This window comes from Trypanosoma brucei, chromosome 8 (genome assembly GCF_000210295.1).
Source record: "Trypanosoma brucei gambiense DAL972 chromosome 8, complete sequence".
Classification (NCBI taxonomy): Eukaryota; Euglenozoa; class Kinetoplastea; order Trypanosomatida; family Trypanosomatidae; genus Trypanosoma; species Trypanosoma brucei.
The window spans coordinates 1784834-1797169 of record NC_026741.1 but is presented as its reverse complement, the minus strand read 5'-3'; the positions used below and the strand labels follow the sequence as shown (position 1 = coordinate 1797169).

Here is a 12336-nt window from a genome sequence, read left to right as displayed (position 1 = left end):
TTCCCCATTCTTCGATTATATAGAAAATGATAAACCGACGGTTGCCATCCAAATCGCATCTCCGCGCCGACGCACAAAAGCGAGGGCCGCGTGCTATCACTAGCAACATTTCTTACTGTTAACCTTGGTTGCAGGGGGACGTCTTAAGTTTTCATTCTCACGCCTGAGTTCGTTAATTTCCTTCTGGGCTTTGGCGTTGCGTTCCTCAGCTTCCCTCTCCAAATCAATATACCTTCGCCTCAACTCTTCAAGCTCCTTCTGGAGAGTTGCTATTTTCTCACGTAGCTCCTCATTTTCTGTATTTATAGCTGTGACAGTCAACCGCAACTCAGCATTTTCGTCACTGTGCTCCTGCTTCAAAGGGGTACATGCCTTTTGTTCCTCTCGCAGCGAGCTCACTTCGTGCTTTAAATTTTCTATTGTCTTGCGGCTGGCCGTAAGTTCCGCCAGAAGACTCTTCAACTCATTCTCAGTGGCTTGCTGTGACTCTTTCCACCGAGCTTCCGCTTCTCGCCGCTCTTTCACCGTCCTAGTAAGTGTATCAACTTGCCTCTGGAGTTCCTCCTCCTTCCTTTTGTCACGATTGTAAGGGTCGGCTTTTTCCCTTTTTAGTGACTCAGCAAGGGAAATGGCGGCCTGCTCCTTCTTTGTGCTTTCGCTTAGACGCGAACGCAGTTGCAAAATCTCATCCTGAAGCCGACCGACCTCCGCGGCACATGCCGCCTTTGCTCCATCGACATCTTCAGCGGTGTCTGGGCTCTTCTTTTTTGTTTCACCCTTGGTTGCATCCACAGCCTTATTTTGTGACATATACTTCTTGATGTCATCCGTCTGCCGTTTGCACTTCACCTTCAGCCGTTCACACCATTCCTTCAGAGATGAAATCTCGTTTTCGGAAGACTCTTTTAGCGCCTTTAGCTCCTTGCGGGTTTCAATCGCCTCTTGTTTGTACTTCTTCGCCTCCCACCTCAGATGCTCGATTTCCTTTCCGTCGCCGGACGTTCCTTCCGACCTCACGGTTGCTTCGGACACCGGCTGGCGTTTCGATGCCGCAGGGGGCTGCCCGTGAGATCGGTTCTTAAGTTCTTTGTTCTCAGAGATAATGCGCTGTAGTTCCAGTTGCTGCTCGGCAGATTGCCTCTGAAGTTCTTCGAACTGATCGACCAACATGTTGTATTTTACAACAAAGGAGCCAAGAGCCTCTCTGTCTTGTCCTCTGTTCCTCATTTCCGTGTCAGAAGCGTTCATATCGCCTGATCCGCCCTCGGAAACGGCGTCAAATTCCGGGAGTAACTCACTTTGCGAAATACCAGATGCCCTCCGTCTCGCGTTGGCCGAAAGCCTCGCATTCTCATTGTACAGTTCCTGCTGTCTGTCTTTCAAATCTTTGTTCTCTTCTTCAAGTGCTCTAATTTGCTCCGTTGCCATCTTTAGTTCATCCTTTACTTTCTGCACCGTCTGGTCGTTTTTCTCCCTCTGCCTCAGCGTTTGCAGTTCTTCCTCCACTTCAGCTGTCCTTCTCTGCAACTCCTCCACACTTGCTTTGTACGTGTCTGCTCGTTTGGCAAACATCCGCTTCGCCTGAGCCTCATTGTCTGCCCGTTCGGCTTCCATTCGAAGTTTTGCCTCTGCCTCCTGCTGTGACTGTTTGGCGTTCCTTACTTCATCCCTCAGCGCAACAATGTCCTCCTGCGCACGGCGAAGCCTCGCCATAGTATCGTTTGAACGGTCTGCTACTGAAATCGGCGAGTCAATTACTGATGCCATTGCAGTGACCGCAGGGCTGGTTGCCTCGGAAGACCCGATCCTTTGAGCGTATGTCCTGCTCCCTTTGGGGGTAAATTTGCCTCCCGGAGTTGAGCGCGCTTCAACTGACATCCTCAGTGACTCTGGTGTCCCTTTCACCATAGCAAATAGTGATTCACTTGCTCCCTCTCGACATGATTCCGTTTCTGTCATTTGTGGCATCAGCGATTGTCCCGGTTCTGATTTGGTCTCCCCCGAAACTTCCAGTCGGCAATCGCTTGACGCGGCGCCTTCCGTCGCTGCCTGATCAAGTCGTTCGCACGCCTTCGAGTTCTGCTTGGCGCATTGTGAAACCTTGGCGCTGTTGCGGTTGTTCACGTTTTGTCTTGTTCTCAGTCGCTGGCGGGCGGCAGCCTCTTCCGCCCCGCGCCGAATAGCTTCCTCCGCCTCCAGTCGTTCCCTCTCGATCTCCCTGGCCTCGCGCTGGAGCATCTCGACTATCTGTTCATCTGTCATGCGGTGAACAACCTCGGACCGCTCCATAGAACGCAACCGCAGCCAGTCATCATGTTCAGCCCTTTCCATCTTCGACCGGGCCGCGCGCTCACGTTCGATTTGCATACAACGGACGACCCGCTGCTTCCGAAGCAACTCGTGCGAAGTCTGTGCCTCATCACGAACGCTCGAACGGCCGCTTATACGGCCACTGTGGCGGGAGTTGTGGCTACTTGTACGCTCATTAAACCCCACACTCTGACGGCGGGAGCGGCTCGCGGCACCTGTGGAGCTCCGTGGGGAGGCGTTAAGATCGGCCATTGTTGACGGACTTACAACCACGGAGTAGTCAACCTCCATATTCCCTCGTAAAGTCAAAACCGGTCCCTCAATAATCTAGTTTAAATGTTCTAAATCCTTTACCACCGTTTTACGTCACTTTGGCCCTGTACAACAATTAACGTGACTACTGGAAGGAATCACCTCCTGTACCGCGGCCGTGACGATCTAGCGCTAGTTTGTGAAAGAGTAGGAAAGAAGGAAACGCGTGGATGTCTTTCCGGTAGAAAACATCTTACACTTCAACGCTCTGCAGCTGACCAACATCATTTATTCAGCTTTGCGCGGCTGGCCCTTAGGCAGCAATGGTGACACGCTTTAACAAGGCGGGAAACCCTCGGCAGGCTATCCCCGTTCCCATCATACGATAAGCGTCCCCCCCAAGTACTAAAAAAAAAAGGCAGGTATAAAGAAAATAATGGATCTGAAGCTACAAACGAGAGATGAATAAAGGGTCCACACTCCGAGGCAAGCGAAGGAACCTCCAATCTGCCAGTTTTTCCGGTGAGCGACGACAGTGAAAAAGAAGGAAAATAACGCGGCACATTTTGCACGGCAACCCTCGAGCCCCCAAGCATCTTTTTCTTCACTACGCTGGTAAGGCTACTACAACCCGCTAGCATCGTTGAGTTATCCGTCCGCTCGTTAAGTTGCTCACACTCACAACGACATAAACAAATAAACCTTTAAATACAACACAAACCCCCAACTACAGTAGTTGCAAAACCAAGACTCACACCTTCGTTGGATGCGCTGTACGAGCCAATGTGGATGGCGCTGCACAGGGCAAAGAAAACAAAATCGGTTGAAGGCCCCTACAACTTGCAGTTGAAGCGCCTCTAAGCTTTAAACTGCAGCAGAGGCAATATGGGCAAGTAAAGTGCTTCCTCCGACTATGCCATCTGCATGAACGCAAAACTTCACCTCTCCGTCACACGATGCCTTCACAACATGCTCCATTTTCATCGCCTCAAGTATAAGTATTGCCTGACCCTGCCGCACAAGCGTACCATCGGCAACGAGCAGCTTTGTGACCTTCCCAGGCATAGGGCTGAGCACGGACGCGGAGCCGTTGGCCTGAGCAGAAGTACTCCCAAAATCTGTGGCCAGAGGTTGCAGGGCCAACGTGTAGAAACCCTGCGGCAGTGCTACAGCTACCTCGCTGTCGGTGACAAATGACGTGAAACCAAACCGTGTTTCTCCGTCCACTGTAACCCTAATGAAGGTAGAAGAATCCGGCATGTTGCTCGTGCTCTCAACATAGACTGTCACAGAACTGCTGTCAAAGTCGCAGGTGAAACACATCTTTGTGGAGACAGTGACACGAACGACAACAGGGTTTCCACCCACAGTAAAGCAGACACCCTGAGATATCTGGCGGTTCGGCCAAAACAACGTAGACGCGCCTCTTTGCGAGCAGAGATACGACACAGCCGCTAGTGCCAAAACATTATTTGGGATTTCCCTTGGTTGGAGCAAATTAACGCTGTTATCTTCAATAAACCTAGTTGTCACGCCCCCCTCGACGAAGCCGGGGTTCGAGAGGCAGCGCTGAAGAAAGTCAATATTTGTCTCCACACCCACAATGTGATAAGAAGCCAGTGCCGTCCGCAGACCCTCGAGGGCGGCGGCGCGGTTGTCACCCCACACAACCAATTTTGCGATCATAGGATCGTAGTGAACTAACACGTCGTCACCGGCACGGAAACCCGTGTCCAACCGCACCTTTACAGTACCTCGGTTGCCTTGGGGAGGCTCTTTAAGGTAACGTAGCCGGCCACCCACGGGAAGGAACCCATTCCTCGGCGATTCGGCGTAAATACGAGCCTCGACGCTGGCTCCGCTCATAGAAATGTCCTCCTGACGGAATCCCAGAGGAAGGCCCATTGCCGTTTGCAACTGCAGCCGCACGAGATCCAATGGCCTCCCCCTCACCTGACACACCTGCTCCGTCACCGGGTGTTCCACCTGAAGGCGAGTATTCATCTCCATGAAGAAAAATTCGTCTTTCTCAGTGTCAAATATGAACTCCACCGTACCGGCTCCGACGTATCCGACAGCCCTTGCTGCCGTCAAAGCTACGTCGCCGATTCGACGGCGCATGTCCACGCTGAGACCTGGCGCCGGGGCCTCTTCAATCACCTTCTGGTGGCGCCTTTGGACGCTGCAATCTCTCTCAAAGAAGAAAACACCATTGTCAAAACTATCGAAAAAAATTTGGCATTCAATGTGGCGGGGGTGCATTACGTATCGCTCCAAAATAACGCGATCATCCTTAAAGAAGTTAATGGCCTCACGCTTGGCGCTCTCAAGCATGAGGTGGAACTCAGTCTCTTCCATCACAATCTTCATCCCCTTTCCGCCACCGCCGGAAACAGCCTTGATCAGGACCGGAAAGCCAATAGTTTTGGCCTCATGTAACAGCCGATCGGGGTTTTGATCTTCTCCGTAGTAGCCAGGCACGATGGGCACACCAGCCGCTTCCATGATGCGCTTGCTCTCACTCTTGGAGCCCATTGACAACATGGCGGCCGGCGGTGGTCCCACAAACTTCAGCCCCGCTGCCAAAACCGCCGAAGCGAACTCAGCGTTTTCGGAAAGAAATCCGTAACCCGGGTGCACAGCGTCAGCTTGCAGTTTTTTCGCTGCGCATATGATGCGGTCGCCTCGCAGATAGGACGTGGACGCTGGGGGTGGGCCCAAGACGAATGCCTCATCGGCCTCCAACACGTGCTTCGCGTTGGGTTCACCCTCACAACAAACGGCTACCGTACGGATGTTCATTTCGCGACAGGTACGGAATACTCTGCATGCAATCTCTCCACGGTTGGCGACCAGGACTTTCTTAAAGTCTCCATGGTGGAACACGTTGTATCGGAGCATCCCTAGAAGAGTGATAACGACCAGAACAAGTGAATGCAATGTGGGGGATAGAAAAAAGTACAGAACAGCACACGAAGAGAACCCCCCTTGAGTCCAACTATCCCGATGATGCTTCAAGCGGAGTGGTTCACACCACTCGTCTTGTTGCAGAAGTTGGCTGTTTCCTTCCTCGGCCACATTCATTTCACTCCTTACTTAGGCAATTGAGAGAACGCGCTCTCTGTATGCGCATGGTCTTCCCCATCGATAATTGGAAGAACAGCCAAAAAATGCTCAGCATCCCTTAGATCTCTCGCGAGTATGGCCGCCCGCTTCGCTAGCGCGTCCTGTTCCACCTCTCTCAAGAGGCGAGGAACGTTACCGCGGTGGTACTTCTTCCCGTAAAAGGCCCGGCAGAGCGCCGACGCCTCCTCCACACCACATCGCGCCCGATCACCCCGCCACTCAAATGGATCAACAGGGAGCAGGCCATCGCCCAACACGCTCACTTTTACATCGCGGGCAGAGTCTTTTATTGCTGGTGTGGTGGCTGGAACGATCAAGACGCGGGAGGACTTGCTGGTACTGCTCCCTAGCACCTCTTGGATAGCTGGATGTAGTGCTATAGAGTGGAGATCTTGAATTTCCCTCCGGGCTTTTCTAATGAGCCTCCATGTAATGACATTATCAGCATGCCACATGTGAATTACCAACCCTGATCCCACAACGATTACTACATCAGCTGCTCCAAAGATTCTTTCCGTGGTCTGCCTTCCCCCCGGGGAGACGCCTGTCTCTTCGTCAAATAACACCGCCAGCCGGTCGGGATCGTCCGCAATCACGAGCGAGGCAAGTGAGGTTCCTTTAGCGGTCGTGATGATGGCCTCAGCCTCTGTTTCAAGGCCATACATCTTCTGCAAGCTCCAAGCCCCACTTCCATCACCTGTCTCAAATGCATCAAAAGCTTCCGTCTCCCAACTGATGTCACCACCGAACCGTAAGTACTCGGTGCGCAGTGTGCGCTGCAGTGCACCCTCCGCGCAATGGTACACCGACTCACCATCTGCACAACCAGGAAAAATACTGCCTTCCCTAATCGTCTCCAAGTCTGGCCTAACAAAACGCCAACCTTTAGCCTTTTGAAGAATCCTCTCGACCTTGGCATTAGTGCAGCCGAGGTCCCTTAGGAGTTTCAGTGTTTGGCTTGTAATCACGCAACGTCTCCTGTTGCTGAGCTCATGGCTGGGATCACGCCGCTTTTCGACTAACTGGACATTAGACTCCCTCCACCGCATGCCTATCCCCATCGCATACGCGCCTACACCGCTGCCAACGAGCAGGACCTTACCCCACGGTTTCACAGCATACATCACTACCCGTAACGACAAAAAGAACGAAAGGGACAACACATAAGCACGCGCACATGCATGCACACACATGAACATTAACAAACGGAATTAGGCAACAGGAGGTATTTGCGCCACCTCTTTTCGGAAAAGGATACACGACAACAACACAATTATCCTGCCGTCCCCAAGTCTCCCATTTCCACAAGGCAAAACAAATGCTCAGAAAGAAATTGGAAGCAAAGGAAACATCTCCCGGCTAGCTACCACCGCACAGCCTGCATCATCTGCCATAGCAATTTCAACAGCTCCTCTATCAAGATCTGATCTCTTGCACGACAATCAAAACATACTGCTTGTTTACGTCTGGTGCTATCAGTATTTCGGTCAACCCGAGACCCATACGAAGGAAGGTGAGGTCATCCTTCCAGTCAATAGTACGGATGGTGGAGGCTGCCAACGCTGTGAAGCCATTTATTTTATCTGCATACTTTTTGACTTTCCGCTCATCTGATGAAAAACCTGAATACCTCATAACTCGCCCATCTGCAGGGTTCAGCACAAGATATCCAACAACACCCTCATGCTTGGCGATGCGGAGCAGTACTTCCTCCACAGATTTGATTCGCCGCTCACGCTCGTTGGTAGTTGATGCGTTAAATTCCATTCGCTTCACAGCACCACTACTTTCCAACTAAAGCAACAACAACAACAATTACTTAAAAAAAAAAAAAGCGCTTGTGCAGAAGATAGAAGTTAGTAGCACACGGGTAAGCACACAGACCACAATTGCAAGGCCCTAGTGGGGCAAATTTTTCTGATGACGTTAGTTCACTAATAGTATATGCTCTAAAATACATGAACCACCGTGTCACGAAATGGAGCGCAACCCTCTAGTTTCCAACTTGCTACATAATACTTCCTTCTGCCACTTGTCCGAATAACACCGACTTCTGCCTCACTTGCCCCCCCTCGCCAGTGTCAGCAGGACACCGCCATCATCTGGCGGTCCTCCTCGTAACAACAGCAAATGAGGGAAATGTGGCCTCACGCAAGCGATCTACCTCGTTTTTAAGGCGAACAAGTTCCTCTTGCTGGCAGCGAGCCAACTCCTCAAGTTCACTATTCTCGTATAGTTCCCTCATCCTCTCACGGAGACGATCTTTATCATTGTTGTGTTCCCCAAGCATACCCCATACAGCTTTCTTATCCTCAACGCTGTTTGTCAGAGCTTGGACTTGGTTGTTCAGGTACTGGTTCTCCGCGCGTCTGTCGTTAATTTGCATTTTTAGCTTTGATATGACCCGGTTACGCTCCTCAACCTTCTTTGACATGACACTTCGAACAGCCTCGATTCGTGCATCCATCTTGTTTATTTCCCTTTCGAGAGACGTTACAGCGCCGGTATGGATGGTCTCCTGCATCTGCCGAGTCACTCTTAATGTGTGCAACTGCCGTAATTCCATTTCTAGCGTTCCAATGCAGTATAACAGACGTTCTGTTTCCCAAGAGCATGTTTTCATAGACTGCCGAAGTTGTGATGAACGACTCATAAGGGATCGTATTTCGTCAAAGCTAGCGAAGATAAGGTCGTTGTAATCTGTAATGTTCTTCACCCATCGAATTGAGAAGTCGGTGAAATCATCGCTCACCATAGCGTTCTCATCCTGCACCTGTCCTTGCTGCAGCGTGTATAAGTTTTGTATGTCGAGTACCTTTTCTATGACTTCTTTTCTACATGCCTCCTCGGCCTTTTCCTTGTCGTCAAGTGCAAACTGTGCTTTCTTTTTTTCCGTCTCAACCTCTACCACTTCATCATTGAGTGCGTCTGCTTCGCCTCTGAGGTGAATTATTTTATCCCTTGCCTCCACGACTGCCCTACAGCACTGGCAGTACTGTTCCCATAGTGGAATAGGAACCACACCCGAGCGAGTGGGTTCCGGGACCTTAGCTAGGCCATCCTCGTACTTGGAACGCCAAGTCGTGAAGCGCCTGTTCAGTCTCTCTCCCCAATCCGGATCTGTGAATGGGGGCAAACAGCGCATGTCCGTAATCATGTTCTTTTCTTCTTCAATGCAGTCCTGCACCCTCGCCTCCGACGCCAAATACAATTTCAGGCGGTACTCGTAAAGACTATCCAATTGCCTCAACCGGCACAGAAGGTCCTCCTCCTCTCGCTTGACACCCAGAAACTTATTGCGGATCGTTTTCTTGAGCAGAAACAGACACAGCGCATTCACCTGGTGTAGCTCCAGCTCGTCCACGAGTTGAGCGACTAGCATACGGTCAGTTCTTAGCACGTCAATCTCATCATCTATTGCTTTCGCAGAAGTCATGTTAGCTTTTACCAATGCTGCAACTTCCCCTCGCAGTAACTCTTTCTTCTCATTGATCAACACAGTTTGTTCTGCAACCTCTTTTTCATACTCCTCAAATATTCTCTGTTGCTCATCACTCCGCTCTTCAGGCGGTACATATTGCTCGAGTGAGTTGTCAGCGAATGGGGGAATCGGCACGTTGACTCGAAGAACCTCGGTGACTTTCTCGAGGCCATCCATCCAGGTCTTTAAAGCAGCTTCATCTGAAGGGGAAACTACAAGCTCCCCATCGTCACTTTTGACGGCTAGTTTGAGGAGTTCAGGGTCAATCTCAGAGTCAAAAACCTCAAAGACAGTTTGGGGGTCTTCCTCTATATCAAAAACAGGAGTGAATAAAACATTTGGTGGACACGTGTGCTCTCCCAGCTGCTGCATGATGCGAACGCAACGTCCGTTCCTTTCCGCAATGAGATTCAGCTCTCGGCTCTTGCGCTCCCGCAAGGTGTCAAACCGGATGTTGAATGACTTTTTTTCGTGAAGAATTTTACATTCTAGCAAAATCAACTGTATGGTCGCGCGAGGGCCGGTGTAGACGTCCAAAGTATCATAAAGCAATTCGTCTACATCACTGGGGGCCCCGCAAACCTGCTGCTCCGTGCATAAGTTCCCCTCCTTAGCCCTTTTAACTAGTGATGACAACGTAAAGCACTCCTCAGTCTTTATCTGTATAGCCCTCATCAGTTTGATTTTTTTCTGTATTTTTGCTCGTTGGGCACAAGGTTTTCGCAGATGGAAGTTGTGAACTTCCGTTTCGGGATCTGTCATGCTCACGATTTTCGAGCGTTGCACCTCCATGACGTCCCAACATTCAGTTTTGATCGTGTGTTGCACGAACTCATTGTGAACCAGGCTGTAGTAGTCATCCTCCCTCGCCTTGTGGATTTCCACCTCACATTCCTCGTTAAACGCTTGTCGTTGTTCAGGCAAAAGGAAATCTTCTGCGCGCACAGTTGGGGTCCTTTCCTGGAGCAGCTTCTCTACTTCCATCCTCAGGTCGGCCAGAGCCGATATTATACGGCAGCGCGACCGTTCTGCTGAAAGTGTTTCAGCATCACTTGGAGAACTTGCACGACTCGGTGATGTTGAGATAGCTCTTTGGTGCCAGAAGGGTTCACTCCATGAATAGTGAATAGGTGATTTCCCAACGGGAACTAAATGAACAACACTATCGTTTCCTCCACAGACAAACCCTCCGGCAGCATTCCACACCGAGAGGCACGTAATACCGCCCCTACCAAATGGTCGTAACAAAAATTCCTTAAGTGGGTGTTTCTTTTCTTTCGTCGGTGGCACAGGAGGTAATTTCATCAAGTAGTGTGAGATATCCCTTACAACTACTCTGCCATCTCCTCCTGCGGAAATGATGCTATCCCCTCCAAGACGCTGCAGCACATTGCCACCGCATTCATGATCACGCATAAGGAAGTAAGGCCTCAGGGGCTTACTCTCCTTTACTCGCTGCCGCTCCAGGGCGTACATCTTGGTGTCTTTGTCCACCGAGTGGACGAAGATGTTGATCACATCGCCGTCACCGTAGAGAGGCAGAAAGTCGTTAACCGGGAAGTCCAAACGCCAAGTCATATCAACAGTCACACCAGCTGACGCGGAATCACACTTCCCAGTGAAGCGTAAGTTGTGCACCTCGCCATTGTTACATGCTGCCAGCACCGATCGCCCACCATTCACTGCCCATCGCAAGTTAGTCACGGCACAAGCGAATATGTCCGAGGAGGCTGCGGTCTCAAGAAGTCCATCCGCCACCTCAATGAAATGGACTACATTTTTGTCACTTACAGCTAAGAGTGAAACTCCGTCAGATGTGCAAGCGGTCAAGGGACAGTCACTTACCTTCACCTGGGAAACAACACTAACGGCATTTTCCACTGTGAAGGAACGGACGAACCCGCTGTCATATACGACTACCGCTACGGAGCCCACGACGCACGCATCTACAACTTTCTCGGCAAATCTGACAGGGGTGTGCACTGCTGTATTCGTGTCCTGATCATAAGTAACGAGACTCCCATCTAAACACACTATCACGACGAGACCTCCCAACACCAGAAGCTTCACAGTGTCGGAGGCGCTCCGGCGTCGAACAAAAACAGACTGCGCGGTGTCCACAGAAATCTTTGTTACATCGGTACTGGTTGCAACCAAAACATCATTTACGTCTGGTAACGTCAGTAAACGAACTACCGAACGACCTAATCTCACAAGCAGCCGTTGTGCCTTCTGATCAATATTGTAAGTAAACACATCACCACACTCCGTTCCAATGAATAAAAGAGTCCCGTTTTGCAGTAGGGCAGTAACATTGTGAGGTGTTTCGCAGTTTATATAATTCTTCATATCTGTTCTCAGCTCGTCCAACAGAACTACCTGACCCCTACCAGCACCGCAGTACAGACCCTCAGTGCCCCATACGCAAGAGTGAAAATAGTGTCCCTTCGAACTCAATGTGAGAATACTTGGTACAAATGTGGCCGAATCCATGTTGCACGCAATTCGAACACCGTGTGGTTCCAAAACGGCTATACAGTCATGCCGATGCAACGGAAACGTTAAGTGCTTGCAGAAGACACCGCCTAGCTCGGTCGAGGCACATTTCACCAATCTGTTGCCGCGAGCGGCTGAATAAAAAGTAACACAAGTTGTTGGTATACATGTTAGAAGGGCTAACATCTCTCCATCACTCGAGAATAACATGTGCTGCACATCCACGGTCGCAACATTATCAATACACTGCAGGTGGTGACGTTCTGGAAATCGGAAAACGTGCAGCGACACATCCAGCTTCACCTCAGTTACGCACAGCAAACCTGCAAAGGGTGAAAACGCCAGCGCACCGATCGCGTAGCGACCTTCACAAGGGATCCACTGGGACGACTCTTCCTTGCGTCGGATAACGATGCCACCCCCCGCTCCTAGGAGAAAGTCGTCACCCGCAGCGACGAGAGCAGAGGGAGAGTTGAACCCTAGAATGCGCGCGTTGGTTGCCATCTAATATAAAAATACACTGCGTAATAATACCCTATAATGTTTGGCACGGAGCGCGCGGATGGAGCAACAACGAAAGTTTATGAACCGAACAGGGAGTGACGCCACCAAAAACACTTTTCTTTTGGGCTTGTATATAGCACAAGCTGCCGCAAAAGCAACACAGAGCG

General features: G+C 50.6%; 6 protein-coding genes across 6 annotated transcripts; all 6 read right to left on the bottom strand.

The window, feature by feature from the left end:
* Nucleotides 1–99: 99 nt before the first annotated feature.
* On the bottom strand, nt 100–2601 carry TbgDal_VIII7200 (hypothetical protein, conserved; the record flags this gene model as incomplete). The annotated part of the gene is made up of 1 exon (XM_011777750.1): nt 100–2601. The coding sequence occupies one exon, from the start codon at nt 2599–2601 to the stop codon at nt 100–102; it is 2502 nt and encodes an 833-aa protein (XP_011776052.1).
* Nucleotides 2602–2846: 245 nt separating this feature from the next.
* Nucleotides 2847–3203, bottom strand: TbgDal_VIII7190 (hypothetical protein, unlikely; the record flags this gene model as incomplete). Its single annotated transcript, XM_011777749.1, has 1 exon — nt 2847–3203. One exon carries the CDS (start codon nt 3201–3203, stop codon nt 2847–2849), a length of 357 nt encoding a protein of 118 aa, XP_011776051.1.
* Nucleotides 3204–3426: 223 nt separating this feature from the next.
* On the bottom strand, nt 3427–5646 carry TbgDal_VIII7180 (3-methylcrotonyl-CoA carboxylase, putative; the record flags this gene model as incomplete). Its single annotated transcript, XM_011777748.1, has 1 exon — nt 3427–5646. The coding sequence occupies one exon, from the start codon at nt 5644–5646 to the stop codon at nt 3427–3429; it is 2220 nt and encodes a 739-aa protein (XP_011776050.1).
* An 8-nt stretch (nt 5647–5654) lies between these two features.
* TbgDal_VIII7170 (hypothetical protein, conserved) lies at nt 5655–6887 on the bottom strand (the record flags this gene model as incomplete). The annotated part of the gene is made up of 1 exon (XM_011777747.1): nt 5655–6887. The coding sequence occupies one exon, from the start codon at nt 6885–6887 to the stop codon at nt 5655–5657; it is 1233 nt and encodes a 410-aa protein (XP_011776049.1).
* A 217-nt stretch (nt 6888–7104) lies between these two features.
* Nucleotides 7105–7455, bottom strand: TbgDal_VIII7160 (dynein light chain 2B, cytoplasmic, putative; the record flags this gene model as incomplete). The annotated part of the gene is made up of 1 exon (XM_011777746.1): nt 7105–7455. The coding sequence occupies one exon, from the start codon at nt 7453–7455 to the stop codon at nt 7105–7107; it is 351 nt and encodes a 116-aa protein (XP_011776048.1).
* Nucleotides 7456–7786: 331 nt separating this feature from the next.
* On the bottom strand, nt 7787–12169 carry TbgDal_VIII7150 (hypothetical protein, conserved; the record flags this gene model as incomplete). Its single annotated transcript, XM_011777745.1, has 1 exon — nt 7787–12169. One exon carries the CDS (start codon nt 12167–12169, stop codon nt 7787–7789), a length of 4383 nt encoding a protein of 1460 aa, XP_011776047.1.
* Between the last annotated feature and the right edge of the window lie 167 nt (nt 12170–12336).